We start from the raw sequence: 16785 nt of genomic DNA on the forward strand, positions 1-16785 counted from the left end.
AGAGGAAAGGGGTGGTGTCAGCAGGCCAAAGGGGATGGAATAAGCTGTGCCTTCAGCACAGCCCCAGAAATGTTTTGAAGGTTGCAGGGGGTTGTTTTTGTCTTCAGGTGTTGCTAAAAGTATGCACAGCTAAAATTCCCCTGCTCTCTCAAGGTAGTGAAGTTGTAATCAAGGCTTTCAGTGCTCATCACAGAGATTTTCTGACATCTCTCTGCCTGTAGCAAACACATCTTTGGACAGAACTCTCTGTGCCTGCTGTGGCTTAGCCCCAGCAGCCTGGCACACTGCAGCCACTGGATGGGAGTGTGATGTTTTATCTGTATTTCTTCCCTGGGATGCTTTGGGAAAAGGGCCTAGGGCAGGAACTGGGTATGCACCCCACAACTGAGGGTACTTTTCTGTCCACACCCCCTTTGTCTTCAGCCAAGAAGCCTGAGTAATGAGTTCACCTGCCTCACACATGCAGCTTCCTAGCTTTTCACTAACACTGGCTTTTAAATCTCCGTTTTTCCCTGCAGAACAGTGAACTTAGTATATGTGCTAAGTACAGAACTCTGTGTGATATCAAACACCCAAGAGATTAAAAAACTCCAAAACTGTTATCAAATGGCTCAGTTAATTAATGGGATCTATGATGTTGGCTTTTGGGATAATCCCACCTCAGTCTCACTTTGGAAATCAGCTGCTCAGGTGTTTACAGTGAAAAATTCATATTTAACCCAGTCCAAAAAGAAGCAGCATTAGCCTGTCAGAACTATGGTAGCAGTTTTAATCCCATGTTTGTTCTTACTTTTTTCTTTAGGGTACCATCTTTCTGCCTGGCAACAGGGTAATTGAGCATCCCTGCAATGAAGAAAGTCCAGGAAAGTTCCTTTTTGAAGTTGTTCCAGGTAGGATATTCTATTCCATATCAAAAGCCTTTGCAGTTTGTCCTCAGTGACAAATGGCCACATCTGTTCTGCCAGAACAGAAGCTGAAGGTGATTAATGATTCAATTTAAGGAAAAAAAAAAAGGCTTAATTTGTTAATATGTTGGTTCATAAATTTTTCATTCACCTCCAGGCAGCATAGGAAAAAGATGTGTATTTTATTTGTCAGTGTAAAGCAGAATTCTTCAGGACAAGGAAGTGGCAGGTCCTGCTCTTGGATCACAACAGCCCCATTGTGGCTCTGTGGGTTGGCAGCAGAGTGGCTGGAAAACTTCCCAGCAGAAAAGGACCTGGGGGTGCCCAGCAGCCCCTGACCATGAGCCAGCAGTGCCCAGGTGGCCAAGAGGCCAGTGGCATCCTGGCCTGGATCAGCAGTAGTGTGGCCAGCAGGAGCAGGGCAGGGACTGTCCCCCTGTACTGGGCACTGCTGAGGCCAAACCACAAATCCTGGGTCCTGTTCTGGGTCTCTCACTGAAGAAAGTCACTGAGGGGCTGGAGTGAGCCCAGAGAGGGCAGTGGAGCTGGGGAAGGGTCTGGAGCACAGGGCTGAGGAACAGCTGAGGGAGATGGGAGTGTTTAGCCAGGAAAAGGAGCCTGGGCAGGGATCTTATTGCAGATAACAAGTGATAGGATGAGAGCAAATGGCCTCAACTTGCACCAGAGGAAATTTGGATTGCATATTGGGAAAAACTGCTTCACTGAAAGGATTGTCCAGCACTGGGACAGGCTTGTGGAAAGGGAAGTAGGGCAGTCAGCCATACCTGGAGTTATTTCAAAGATGTATAGATGTGGTGCTTGGGGACATGGTTCAGTGGTGGATGTTGCAGTCTTGGGTTAACAACTGGACTTGATTTCTAAGCATGTTTTCCATACTAAACAATTCTGTTTCCACATCCAGTCAGCCCAGTGTATTTATGCAATATGTTCTGTTAATCCCCACATTACTTCTCAAATTACCTCCTATCATGGCTGTTTGAAAAGGCAAACAGATAGTAATGTCTGCTGTTCTTGTTTTAAATCATCTTAGTATCAGGGCACAAATGTAGCTGTGTTCACTGATGTGCCAAGTTATAATATATTGTAAAAGTGTAAGAAATATGAAATAGACTTCAAAGCTTGATTATGAAAGCCATGGGCAGTTAGGGATTATTACACAAAGACAGCCAGTGTGGTATCTCTGAGGTTTAACACTCACCCTTGTCTTGAATCGGTCAGATTTGAAGTTTCTTACTGTCTCTCTGCAAAGTCTCTTCTTTATATGTTCAAAATATTGAAAGAAACCTGTTTATTTATTAGCATTGCAAGTTTGGAGTGGACTAAAACCTTGTTTCTTTTGGAAATTAAGGGAATTCTCTGTATGTACTGATTCATATGACACCTTAATCTGTCTGATAATGCTGACCCTGGGGATGCTTATCCTTAATGCCCAAGTTAAGCAGTTGCTCTTGTGATTTCCCAAAATGTCTGTTACACCACCTTCCTATGGAGTCAAGCTAAAAAGTAATTTGTAGTTACTTTTGAGCTGAGTTCAGTATTTATGTGGAACATCCCTGAGAATCAGGTAGGCTTTTTTGTTTTGCTTGTTTTCAATTCTGAGAATGGGGCTTTGAATGTGTTTTAGGGTAGCACCAGTGTATTTCTTTCCTCTTGCTCCTTACTAACAAGCATGTGGCTGTAGAGAGTTGCTACTGGACATATTATACCAAGGATTCATGACCAAAAAAAAGTTGTTTTTTTTTTTTGAAAATCAGGACATTTCATGCCATAGCACTAGTCTTTGGGGGATGAAATTAAAAGAAGACTGACTGTGGAAGAGGCATCACAGTGCAGATGTGGAGTAGTGAAGTAGAAGTGACAACTGTATTTTATGCAAAGATGGAGTGAGCATTGCCACTGTCGTCGTGTCACTGTTGCTTCTCAAGGCAAGAATTTGTCAGCCTTCTGTAATGGAGCTGTTTGTCATCTGTATCCTCTTAGTGACTCAGTATAAAAGTCAATTTTATAGGCTGACAGCAACACAACTGAGCTTATTGAGTGTAACGCAGAAAAATGTGTTGTAGCTAAGGTTCTGTTTAGCCTTTGTTGGCTTTCAGATGGGAAATCAGCTATGGAGCAACAGGATCTATTTGCACATTTTAAAAAAATTTGTCAACTGGGTATTGTGTTGAATGATGCTGAAACTCATGCTGCTCTTGCTTTTTTTTTTTTTTATTAAAAGCTGAAGCAATTTTAGTTACAATCACAAAAGCAAAAGTGACAAGTCCTCTTTTTGTCTCTCGTGTCTGTGGGCGGCCTGAAAACTTGTGTGCGTGTGTTTGTTTATTGGTAATACATGCAAATTATTTTGGGAATGTACGTGGGAGTAGGTTTATACTGTGAAACTAATACTCTGTATGCAGACATCTCTGAAGATGAATGAAAAAAATGTGTGTGGAGACAAGTATCTTGCAGTTTTGGTGCTGTAATTAAAATACAGATGCCTTCAATTTGCATTTTGAAAACATTCTGTTCATTCCCTAAGTCATTAGATGATTTAATACTTAAAATTCCCCCCCCCCCTTTTTTTTTTTTTTTTAATTTGGTTTGCTGACAAAATTAATTTACAGGAGAGAAACTCTTTCCTGTACAGCACAAGGCCCATGTCACACTTGAGTGTGGGAGTTTTCTGTGCTGGAGTCAGTGGCCATGAAATGATGCCTGTGCTTGTTAAAAGCTTCTCTTGCACTCAGAGGAATGTTTCATAGTCAACAAAAATCAGAAGAGGGTTTAAATTAATACATTCTTAGTGGGAGATGTGCACCTATAGCCAAGCTGTGTGATGAATTTTGAGCGATTGCATTGTATTTGCTAATTGTTCTGAGTGGATATAGTGGATAAACCCTCATTCTGTTGCATTCTAAAGGAAACCTGAGCTTTTCCTTTTGGTGTGCAGGTATAATGGGGGAAGGCATCTGTGTTACCAAGAACTGAAGCAGGTGGCCTTGCTGTATCTCAGTGGATTGCATGTCACCTGTAGGTGCAGAACGGGCACAGCTGGGGCTTGCACATGTGGTGGCTTGCAGACAGATTCCTGCACCTCCTTGGCACCAGGAGGAGCCAAGCACAGATGTGGAAGCTCAGGCTGATCCCCTGTTTCTCCCACAAGCTCAAGCATCCTTTTTAGAGTCCCCTGGACTCTGCAAGGGTTGCAGTCTGAAGACATTTTGAGCAAGTGCAGCATGAGAAGCCTTGCAGCAGGGGCCCATGGCTCTCCCAAGGATGACTGGATGCTTGTAGGAGCTCCAAGGACTTGAATCCTCATTTCCTGATGCTCTCAGGAAGCACCACAGCTCAGAATAATTTGGGATTATGCTGGTAATTGGTCTAGAAGAGATGATGGTTATTGGAGGGACCAAGGAATGTGCTTCATCATTGACTGGACTTTGATCCTGGAAACTAAGCTGCTCATACTTGTACCCCTCCAGCTTGTTACTTGAGATCCTTGTGATATCCTTCTCTGAGTCTGCTAAGTGATTTTGCAGCTTGGCCTCAGGTAAGAAGCCAGATCATGTCTCCAGTGATACTTCACCATTTGGATATTACTGAATCACATCTTCCTTTGTCCCTGCCCTGTATTAATGCAGATCTCATGAAAAATTAGCACAGAGGACAAGGTTACTTTCAGGACCATATTCACTAGCAGGTGACCTGTTTGCATGCTTTGATCTAAATTATGAATTCCCTTAGAGACCACAGATATCCTAAAGAATTTTCTGACGAGTTTTGCAGTTGCATGACTTTTAGTATTTATTTAGTACTGTTTAAACTAGAACATAAATTTCCAAATATTGGTCTTCAATATTTTTTTGTGGAATCTTTTGCTTGTCAACTTCATGCATCTGTGTTGTGTTTTTACAATTCACAGAGTATCATAGCCCAGCATGTGCATCTGTGTGGATGAATTTGAACTTTGGTCATGCTAAGGTACCAAGGTTAGTTCACCCCACTAAAAGCATTCACTGTGCTGCCCCAAGTTATGTGTCTTGCCGCTTAAGTCAAAGTTTTGCACTTAAGGATTATTCAGACTGTTAGGAAAAGTGTAATAATTCAGCAAAGTCACTTGGAGTCTCTGGTGATGCTTTTTTCTGCATTTATGTGTCTGCTGATTTCTTGTGCTTGTGGATCCTGGGTTATATCCCTTCCTATCAGGCAACACGAGATTTTATCTTGAGTCATGGATGGTGGAGACTGCAGAAGGCAAGAATTACCTTCAGCACTGTCCTCTTGTTAAAGGTCATTTAGGCTCTTAATTAAAACCTCTGTGAGGGAGTGAAATGCTAAATTCCCAGAACTTTGAAATAGGGTTTTTTTTTTTTTTTTCATTAGTCAGAGGAAAAGTGGCATCCAAAGGCCTTTTGTCTTTGTTTCTTTCTGTATTTTAATTGCATGCTGTATGGGAAATTATATTTCTTGCAGATTACCTGTTCCGGTAGGGGTTTGAAGATTGGGATTTTTTTAAGGTTCCTTCATGTGAAAGGCTGGATAATAAACGATTTTGCTGTTTCTGTTTTTGCTGCAGTAAGTTTTCACTCCTTTAGGTCACTGAGATTTGCAGAGGTAGGTCTGTGTCCCCATGGCTGAGAGTCCAGTGGGCTCTGTTCTGCATGTGTGTGTCACACTGCTCTCCCCGTGTCAGTAAACAGGGCCTGTAGCCTCCACAGTGGTGGTGTGAGGTTTGAGAAGATAAATGACTGCCACTTTGTTGGGAAGTTACCAAAACCTCTTCAGTTCCCTGTTGCTCTACAGTGTTTAGCAGATATTCAGCCCTTTGAGATTTTTGCAGTGAGTTCTCAAATGAGTCTGAAATGGGAAGGCCACACTAGGTGCTAATTTTTGCCACCTACTGATTCACAGTGGTTTCAGTTAAGGGCCCATGAAGGGCTGGAAAATGTGGATTTGATAAGTTCACTTTTTTTTTTTTTTTCCCTAAGGGACACAAGTAAGACAAAACAGGAATTGCAGATGCATCTTTTTGGCTAAAAAAGCAATTTTCTTTGTAGTGCTTTTGTGTACCTTAGCAGGTTAGATACCAGGTGCTTACTGCAGCTTCTGGTTCAATACCCTTCTCCTCTGATATCAGTACTTTTTAATCCTCTAAGTCCTGTTGACAGGCAGACCTCTGTGGGATGGGAAAGGTTGGACTTCAGAGTGGGGCATCAAGCAGGGCAAATGATTAGCTGATACGTTTGACTGTGGCTGGTATGATGCAGCATCATGTCTCAGGGATAGAAATGTTTTGGAAGGTTTCCAGCCTGTTGTTTTGAAATAGAACTGTGTAAGGATAGCCTTGTAAGAAATAAGGAGCAAGAGTCTCTTGCCTTTTCTTCTCAGGAGTAATTGCCCTGTTTTAAGTGAGGATACACCCACACATATAGCAAATAGCTTTCCTTGAAGGCTCAGCAAAGTATTGGCAACACAATGCAATAAGCACATTCTCTTCTGTTGACTTCAGGAAGAAGTTGTTTGTGTATTAAGAGGTTTCCTGCCCTGATGCAAAAAAAGGCTTCCCACAGCTCAGATGTGCACACCTGAGCGCTGAGGGTGCTCTCTCTGCCTTTGCTGTCAGGCAGATTCTCTGTGTTCCCTTTGCCATCAGCACAGCTAGCACCATTTATTCCCTTTTCTCCACAATATAAACCCCAAACCGAAGTGTTAAACCCCTCAGCTGCTCTGTCTCCGTGCCGGTGCTGAATTCCTGACTCCCGGTGCGATGCCGGCAGATTTAGCCGGTGCTGCCAGGAAGATGAATGCCTCCCCCTGTGCGTGCTGACAGCCAGCAGTGCCTCTTCATTAGTCGTCGGGAGCACAGGACCTCAAGGGCATTGCTGATAGCACCGACTGAGCTAATTGTGCCTCTGGTATCTTGCGGAGGGAGCAGACAGGCTGTTTCATCAAGCGGGCAGCAGCCTCGCTGCACACACACCTCTGTGTAACCGTGTGCTGCACTGGAGCGGCTCGGAGCGCCGCTCCTTCCTGTCCAACATCTCTGAAATCACTCCTGTCCTTATTAAGGGTGATGCATTTCTCAAAAACATGGTAGAGAGCCACCTCTCTGCATTGAACACATTGGCATGCACTGCCTCTTTCTCATCCTTTGAAAGGTGATTCAGAACTGATTGCTGGTTTTTTTGAGTGAGTCTTGGAGGTGCATGGAATCAGCGAGCCAGGGAAATGAAGCTGGCTGCAGCTCTGCCGCACGTTTCTCACAAGGTTAATGGTGAGGGCTCACTGGAAAGGAATGCTTTTCCATCTTGAGCAGCAGCTCTCGTGATGCAGGATTAGTTGATGTGCCCATAGCAGTTTTGTCTCCTTAGTAGATTTCAGAAAAACAAAACCTAAACCATCTTCAATCCTATATCCCTGTGAAATGAGATGATGGATCATGCCACTGAGCTGTTGTGCTGCCACCATAAAATCTGCTCGTTTCTGTACAAGTCAATACATGCAATATCCTTTTTTTTTACTTATGTTTTCATGTCTTTCTTGTCATGGCTGCTGAGCAACAACTGGGTGAAGGCACCGAGTTTAAGAACCCTTCTTTTTGTTCCAGTGCCCCCTTCTGTGACATTGGACCAAGTACTGCCTTTCTGTGTACATATTTAATTGAGATGATACCTGCAGTACAAGCCTTGCATATTAACAGTGTCAGTCTGAATTAATGATAACCTGTATAGGAGAGCTTTGGGGGAGAGAGGAAAGGCTGAGATTTTGACAAATTTTCAGAGTGACATGAGTAGTTTTGCCTCCTTCATATGGAAGATCCCTTCATGGTGCTGCATTTGATTAAAGACTGAGATTGGTATCACTCAGATTTGGGCTACTAAAGACCTTCCAGAAAATGTCCTGTTTATCATGCAAAGGGAGAGGAGGCACCTTTTCCCATTCAGAAGATTAGGTGGCTTTTCTAGTAGAACTAAAGCACTGGTATATAGCAAAGAAGAGCCTGAAATAACTGTTTTACACATAACTTCTTCAAATATGGAAATGTTAATTCATAGGTTTTTTCAGCCCAGAATTATCTGACAGTAGAAGTTTAGTCCACCTGCTTTCGAAGTGAAGGAATTTAATCTAGATGCAAGAACCATTTAAAAGAAAAATAGAAGAGCCCTTTATGAACATCTTCTCTGAGGAATGCAGCATGTGCAGAATAAGCACATTTCTCTTTGCTTAGATGGCTTGGGTGTTTAACTTTGTATTTAGTGGAACATCAAAAATTTTTGTATATTAAACCCATTATCTTGGATCCCTTCTATCATGGTGAATGAGTGCAGACTATGAGTTAAAAGTGTGTTTGAATTAAAAGTAGTAATGTTGCTTGCTTTCTTAATGCTATTTCCTATTTATAGTTATTTTGAAAATAGGTGAGAGAGGTGGATAATTTCTGAAAACTACTGAATAATTGTATATTTTATTTTCTTTAATTCTGCTTAATCATCTGTTCTCAATGACATTAATTTCATGTGGCAGAAGACTGCACAGACTCTATAAAAATTCACTCATTTATAAATATAAAAATATGCTGTTATTCAAGTATGGTGTATGAAGATGAAGTTAAAATGTTATTTTTCACTTGTGTCTTTTAGATTAGAAGTGGATTGCTTTTATTGATCCTGCTTAGCTGGTGGTGCATGTGATCTGAGATGTGTTAAGTTAGCAATATCAATCATTTGTGACCCACTGCTGTCATTCTGGAGGTCATCTGCTTCACAGAATTTGGGACATAATGGCAGTGGTACCTCTGGAAACTTGAGTGGCAAAAAAATCAAACTTAGTAGTCAAGTTTGTGATAAACTTTTTCCACCACTTTTGTGTACATGCACCAGATTGGCTCTTTTTGAGGGTATAGCTGATCATGAAAATTCCATTGAGGGATATGGCTTATTCCCACCCTATTTTAAACACTGCTAGTTGTAATCACAGCAACAATGAGATGTCTTTTCTCAGCCTCAGCACTGCAGCCAGTGCTGGATTTTGATGATCATTAATAATGTTGGAAAATGGCTTAAGTAGTGCCAGAAATGCAGAGTTCCCACAAAAGTGGTCTGTGGGAAGTGAGAATGGTATCTGCAGTGAGAGCTTGTTGCTTGGACCATTTCTGATAGTGATTTGGGGACCAAATTGTGTGTGTGGGAGCACAATATTGTCTTTTTCCATTGTTCTGTTAAGGGTGTGAGAAAATCCCTGAACTTTGATTGTGCAGGCTCTGTGGGGCTGGGGATAAATTGCACTCCAAAGGTATGGCTGGAATGAGTTGTGAAGCTACAGCAGGTCCTCAGTAAGGTTTGTGTCCATTAACCTGTGTCCATGGCTGTTTCATTTGCCAGTACAAAATCCTGTGTGTGGATACTTTTGGGGTGCAAGTACAAACTCTGCCTCAAAAGAAGCAAAATGCCTTTTTCTAGATACCCCCTTCAGATACCTGAAGGGCATCTGTGACAGCTAATGAGGGTTTTTTGCTTGGTTGATTGCTTGGGGGTTTTTAGCTTCATGTAAGTCCCTCTAGTGGCAACATCAAAAATTCTAGTGAAGTAATAGATCTTCTTGTGACTGGAATACCCTGTCCAGGGCTTCAGTTTTTAGCTTTATGATTGCTTTTTGGAATATCCTTGCCATGTCATGAATCACATTTTGAAACTTAGATTCCCAAACAAATTCTGTGAAATGGAAATAAAGTACTGGGAAAAAGTGAAAAGTCAGTGGCAGTGATAAGTCAAGCTTCTTTTGGGAAAAGATGTTCCTAAATGCCCATACTGATATTTTTGGATGGATTATGATGATTGTTTTGCTCACAGAACAGCGGATCCATCAGCTTTAGTCAACATGCAAGGTTTTCATTGCAACTTTCTGTATTTCAGTTGTTAAAAGATGCTCTGTATTTGATTAAGTAATGGAAATAGCATTGTAGGAAGAAGTGAGACACAAATGTGATGGAGGCAAGCTCCAAAGCATAGAAATTCAAGATGTCATTATTTGGTGGGGCATTTTTTTAGTACAGCTGTTTACCAGTCTTCTGTAATAGTAATAATAAAAACCAACATAAAATTCCCATGCTCATTACAGTTTTCAACAATAATATCTGCAGCTGCAAAATGTAACTCAGTCAAGATGCATATATACTATTTCTGTTATATAGCTGGTGGGATCCCACTCTAAGTGGCAGGAAAGACAGAGAGGACTTTGCCTGAAGCTGTCTAGAAAAATGGTGGCTGAATCTGAAGGCAGATCTCACCTCCTTGGTGCTCCAAAGAGTTGTGCCCCTAATGTGGGACAAAAATGACACAAGCTTGTGAAGTCTTCTCATCTCTGACAGTTGTAGGAAAATCCAAGTTCTGCATGGATTAAATGATGGTTTAGTAAATCATCCTCAAAATGTGTTTGTAGTGCTTAGGCAATCTGAATAGGAACTGAATTATTTTCCACAAGTTTGCAGATGTCATGGCAGACAGCTCATGTTTTCTCAAGTGCTGGGGTGTTGCTGCCTGACTGAACCCTCCACCCTGTGGCTGTGGCACTACAAGTCCCTTGCTCTCCATCCCACCCCTCTGCAGACTCTTTTATCTTCCCCCTTTTCAATTACTGGTGCCTGGGGAACACTGATCCTTATTTGAAACAAAACTTCATCCTTCTTCCTTCCCAGCCTTATATTAAAAGGGTGGGAAAAATTTTTTAAGCCCATGGTGATTGCTGGTTTCTCCAGCATGGGTGTAAAATTTAATGCTGAAAATGCAGAATATCAGCCAGTTTCAGAGTTACATCATGTACTAGTACATGGTGCTGATTTGTTATGCAGCATGGTAAAAGTGAGGTTAGGCTCATTCCTTCCCTTTGACAAGGAAGGAAAGCGTTTCCGTGGAATGTGAATGTCTCTTCCTAGGCCAGCATTGTCTCATCTCTCCTCGTGGGAATCGTAGCTTGTACTGCTACCTCTGGAGGTGGAAATCTCTGCTAATTAAACTGTCTCTTATAAATCTGATGGGCATAACTTGTGAAATCGTGATACTCTGTGCTGTACTTCAAATCCCTGCTATATCCATAAATTCAGTGAGCACTTAAGTTTTATTTTCTGGAAGAAATGGCGAGGAGGACCATGTGATTGATGTGTGTTCATGAAGAGATAGCGTGGAATAGCAAGCCCGTGTCTGACTGTCAGGTTTTACTGGAGCAGGCCTGCAATTTAGGTGATGGTTAATGCAAGCATGAAGTCAGGGAGCACTGTTTGATGGTCGATTCCTGCTGCAGACCGAGCACTGTGTGCTGCGGGAGGAGCGGGGCTGCAGCGCGCCATTCCCGGCAGCCGGCGATCCCGGTGTGCGTGTGCCGGGAGCAGCCTGCCCCTGTCCGTGCCGCCCATCCGCTGCGCAGGGCCGCTTTCGGGGTGACGGTGGAAAATGTGACAGCGGAAAATGTGACAGCGTGTCCCCACTCCGCTGTGTGCCAGCGTGGAGGAGGAGAGCGCCCGGGAAGGGTGGGATTGCAGCTTGCCAGTGCAGCGCTGCAGTCCGGGCCCGGGGGGAAGGTGCCATATGCCGCTGTTTGGCACGGCGGCTGCGGGGCACAGCGCTCATCATTGTCCTCGGCCTGGGCCGAAGGGGCTGGCAGCCTTTGGCAGGGGATGGGAGCGGGGGAGTGCTGTAAAAGGGCAAACCTGTCTGTGCCTTGCGTGCCACCCTGGTCCGAGTGCTGGGGAGAGGGACAGGGTGCCCGCCTGGGGCACCGTGTGCCGCTTGCATTCTGCCACGGAAGGATCAGGGCAGCAGCAGCCACTGGGGCCAGCACAGGCTCCCAAACCACGGTGGGATGGCGTGTCAGGAGCCATAACACCATTCAGCTCTTAATGCTAGAGTGGCAATAACAGGGGGCTTATGCCAGCTGTCAGCTGGCTCTATGAAGACCTTTCTGAACTTGGATAAACATCCCTAAACTAGATTAGGTACACCAGCGGCTGGCTTGCTCTGGAAGGACATAACACCTGCAGCTTCATGCCTTTCACTTTGTGTTGTGACTTACTAGGTGTACCCTTCATTTTCTAGAGACTAAGGAGAAAGCAGGTGCTTAAGAAAAACTTCAACTAAACTGCCTAAACCACCCAATTTATCTTTGCTCAGAGAATACAATACTGGAGTCTCAATGATGAGAAGAAAATGGCACTGAGGTAGCAGAGTGTACCTTTAGCAGCAGGCAAGCCCTACATTAAAATCAAAGTATGAGATAGAATAATGGCTGGAGCTAAGGAGAAAAAATAATGGAATTAAGCTGTTGGATACTAAAAAGGTATATAAAGGGAGAGTGTTTACATCTGAGGAACATGAAATCATTTGTGCCATACCCTTATTTCCTTACCTATTGAGAGTCAGATTGTGGTGAAGGCTCAAGAGCAGCCCCAGTATAAAATCTATTCCTGCAAGGCACACGTGCATGCCTGTGCTGTCTTTCCATTTGCAGTATTGCAGAGGAGCAGCTCTGGAAGGAGGAGAAAGCATTCTGGCAGGGAGAGCAGCCTGCAGTTGATGATGGGCCTGGGATGGTAAAAGCACATTTAGCTTCCATCTGTTCTGGTTTGCATGATGCTGATAGAAGGGTCAGAGTTTTGTCAGTGATGGATATCTGAAGTCACTGCCATTTTTATCTTACTGAAAAATTTCCCCCTTCTCTTTCCTGGACATCTGTTTTTCTTTTTGACGTGTATTGCCAGATACACTGCAGGTGGTGATGAGCTACAGGTGTTAGATCAAGGGAACTCCCCTTGCTGTCTCTCCCTCTCTCACTGCTGTACATGGTACAGAAATGATGGGGAATGGCGCTAGTTAGGGGTGTGTTTTGGCACTGTTCAGATGACTGCAATTTTGCTTTCCTGGAATCATATGCATAATTACATTGAGTTTTTGAGATGTTGTTGAAGTCTGAATGTAGCTTGAAAATAATGAGTGTAGATGTTCAGCTATACTGCAGTTCAAGAAATGGATTACCTGTCAAATACTTTATTTTCTACATACTGAAATGTGAACATTTATCATCTTTTTTATATCAGTGCTGCCTTGTGTTTAAATAAAGGCATTATGACATGTCTTAAATAATTCTCCTTTAATTAAAAATAAAAATTGTTGTGATTATGGAAAATGGTGCTCCATACACTGAATGCCCAAATACATCAGTCAGTAATTCTTCCTGGAAGGTGACAAGAGCCCAGCATTCTACTTTGGAAAGCTGTTATTATGACAGGAGTTGGACCCATGGACAAGCCTGTATTTCCTTCAGAGAGGTTTATTCTTTCTGTGTCTCTCTAGAGGCAGTCTGTAGGAACTGAAGAGTAAAATTTTGCCACAAAAGATTGCAAATCCATTTATTGTGGTTCCATATTAATAATACTTGTGAACTTTTGTGATACCCAACCTGCCTGTATTGAAAATGCTGTAATTGCTGTCTGAACTTGAAGTGCATATTTGTGATTCTCATTTAAAAGCCTTGCCAAAGGTGAATTAGACTCCAGTGTTCTAAAAACCTATTTAAAGAATCCCCAAAGGCTTTTTATGTAGCAGACTCACAAAGCCACAAATCTTTGCAGAGAAGTGGGCTTTCTTAAAGAAGGTGCTATAATAGGTGTATACATATATAATATTTTGGTTGTAATACTGTTTTGTCCACACATGCAGATGATGGGAGAAGAAAAATGTGAAAGTCACATCCCACTTGAAAGAGCTTTTGATCTTGTGGGACTCCTACACACTTCAGTGATAAAACCACAGTTCACATAGGTTTGGCAGAGTGTCAGCACCAGAGCTAGGATAACTGGGGTTTACATTCTCAGAGTACCATTAAGTACTGTTGGATCTGCAGCTGTTTTTTAGTGCATCAGCTTTCTTTTAATTCCATGGCATGTATGACACCCCCTCAAACCATGCTGGCCATGGTTGTGTCCTCCTGTCTGAATGCAGAATACTTTCCCCAAGGTCTTCTGTGGTTTTCTTCTTCAAGTGAATTTGAGATGATGCTACTGAGTTATGTGAACTTGACCTTAAAATTGTAATTGGTCACCATACTTATTACTTGACTTTTTTTATTATTATTTGTTTTAATATCAGTATTGTTATTATGTTCTAAAGCAGATGATTGGTACAATTCAGAGTTAGCCCTGCTGATCAGCAGAACTTGTCATCTCTGTAAAAGTAATATGAAGTGATGGGGAGATCAATATAATGTCAAGTGTGTGACAGTTCTTTAAGTGATCACTTCACTAATTTATGTACTTAAGTGATTAATCTTGGCCAGCTCTTACACAAACCAAGGTTTAAATCCAAGCTGTATTTTTTCTGCATCTGAGGCAGTGATGCATGACCTCTCGGGGTTCCACAGCAGTGTTTTGTTCTGAGGTGTGACAGAGAATCCTTCTCCTGCTAAGCAGACCTACTGAATAGTTTCTCTATGCTTAAAATTAATCTCAGTACTCACAGATCAGCTTCTCTTCATTCATTTAGTATTTCTACTGAGGTGGATGACAAAGCAGTACATAAAGACCTCTCCAATGTAAGGTCCTTGTAAACAGACTGTGCTGTGCCCTGGTGCAGTGCCAGCCCCTGAGCTGAGAGCACCCTTGCTTGCTGCTGCTTCCAGTTTCCTTCAGATTTTGTATCCTGTAAGCAGTGGTATTGTCACCAGGCCTTTGGCTGTTCCTGTACTTTTTTTAGTTCTCTCTCTGTCTTGCTAAAGGGAAAGAATTGCAATCTGCTTTTCATCCCTGATGACTCTTTGCTTCCCCTCTCCTACATCTTCCTGCCTTGGAGCTAGCTGAGTTTTTTCCTTATTGTTTTCTCTGGGAGCTGTCAATGCCAGTCCTGTGCTGGTCACTCCATGCCCCAGCTGCCCTTTGCAAACCACCCTGGTCTGAGTGGCCAAAGCCTTCATTTAGCCTCACAAAAAATTTTGCCCTGACAGTCTTGTAATGAGGTGTGTGGGCAGGAGTGAAAGGAGTGTTGTCCCAGCTTTTATCATGAAATGGCCAGTTATGGTTCAGTCAGCATGAACAAAGTCTGATTAAGAGTCCACTGGTTTTCAGAGAGACCTTAAAATCAAGGAAATTTTATGATCCATGCAGCCATGAGGTTAATAAAGTTAATGTTTCGTTTTTATAGCCTGTGCTGTACCAGGATGGGTAATGCAGGCCAAGTGCATGGCAGTGCTGCCCTCTGCAGCCTCCTGCTCTGTGGGCAGCTGCTCAGGGCAGCTCTGCCTGGGTGAGCTTTCTGCTTGGAAAGCTTCCCACCCTCAGCAAGGGCTTCTTAAAGCTCTCTCCTGGTGTCACCCTGCTGATGTGCTGTCCCAAGGCAGGCCTTTGGACATGCCAGTGAGCCCTTTCTGGTGCTGCTAGGCAAGCTGGACTTGTCAGGTTTCTGTGGGATGCTCTAAGCCTTAGCCCATGTTAATGATGCTCCTCCCAATTATCAGTGCAGACATCTGGTGAGTGTGGTGAGTGGGTACCCTCACACACAGTCACAGCTGTGTCTTGCTCACTGTTCTTCTTTGTCTGAAAGTCTGTGCTTTTTGTGCCTGTCACCAGTACTGGCAGCCCATGGCAAGAAGTACTGCTGTACAGATGGCATATTTTTGTGGAGTACACTTCTTTACTTGAAAACTTTTGGACATTTTTTGAAAATGGATGCTGTGCCCTTGATGTGGTGTGTTAATTTGTATGGACTGTGCACTAGGATGATGTTTTGAAGAAGAGGGGGGATTTCTGTGTTTTTCACAGCAGTAATCTTGAGTGTGCTGCTGCTGAGTAGTTAAATCTGTTGAAATACCTTTGAAAAAGTCAAACAATATTTTCCTGCTCGATTTTTGTTTCTGTAATGGATAATCAAGTCTATTTAATTAATTCAGTGTCTTGTGAGCAAAGAATGTGGTATTCTGTCACCAGATACACCTGGTCACCTCATCTGTATCTGCTGGTGTACATAGTTGTAGTGATCACTTAATGTGCCTCATTCAGCTACACATGCTCTTCTAAATGTGAAAGTTTTGTGTTTAGTCTTAGTTACAGTGTCTACGTGAAGTCATCCTTCATTTTCTTCATTGTGAGTAAGAAGAGAGTTTGGCCTTGGTGTAATTAATTTAAACTTATCCCAGCAACATAATCAACTTCCTAATAAATTATGTGAAGTCCCACAGTTGTCCGTATGATGACTTGGAAGAATTGAGCCAAGCCTTGACTTTCAGGCTGGGGAATTCAGTTTTAATCTATCCATCATGTCCTCACTGCATGTTTCTCAGCAGAAAAGCATTCAGTGTTTCTTGACTTTATTATTATTATTGCTCTTTCTTGTGTGACTATTTTATGTCCAGAAATGAAACATGAGCGAGGATAATCTTTTCGGGAAGCCAGTAGGGAAGCTCCAGAGATGTATTAAATTTTGTAAATGGAAATGATAACTCACAAAGCTTGCAGAACCAAAGTAGGATGCTGACTACAATTTTGATATTGACTTTATTGTTCTGTACTCTCAGTTGTGAGTGCAGCTGACAGAGGAAAAAGGTGTATTTTGGTAGCTAAAATAAAACCATGATGCTGTGTGCTGGAAAGACAGGAAGGATTGATTCCATATATTATGAACTGTGTCAAAGCAGGGAGTCTCAGCTGTGCCAGCATTTTACCAAGGTGAATCATCCCATTCAAAAGTTGCCATCGAGTATGAAGCAGTCCAAAAAATTGGGGATTTTTTCCTTAAAATGTTGTATCAGGTCCTGTAAGCAAAACTAGCAAGAAAGCAAAGGCAATGAATGCTTAATAGAATTTTTCACTAGTATAGTATCAAAGATGACAAATTAT

The 16785-nt window shown here is 42.6% G+C and overlaps 1 protein-coding gene across 8 annotated transcripts in view; it reads left to right on the top strand.

Moving 5' to 3' along the window:
* Positions 1-16785, top strand: part of ARHGAP24 (Rho GTPase activating protein 24) — a 234974-nt gene that overhangs the window by 118734 nt on the left and 99455 nt on the right. For all 8 annotated transcript variants that reach the window (XM_079306517.1, XM_079306506.1, XM_079306515.1 and 5 more), the window contains one exon: positions 803-890. In XM_079306517.1, the coding sequence (XP_079162643.1) occupies positions 803-890 (88 nt within the window). Of the gene's footprint in view, positions 1-802; positions 891-16785 lie in introns of those variants that run through there.

This window comes from Erithacus rubecula (assembly GCF_903797595.1).
Source record: "Erithacus rubecula genome assembly, chromosome: 5".
Lineage (NCBI taxonomy): Eukaryota > Metazoa > Chordata > Aves > Passeriformes > Muscicapidae > Erithacus > Erithacus rubecula.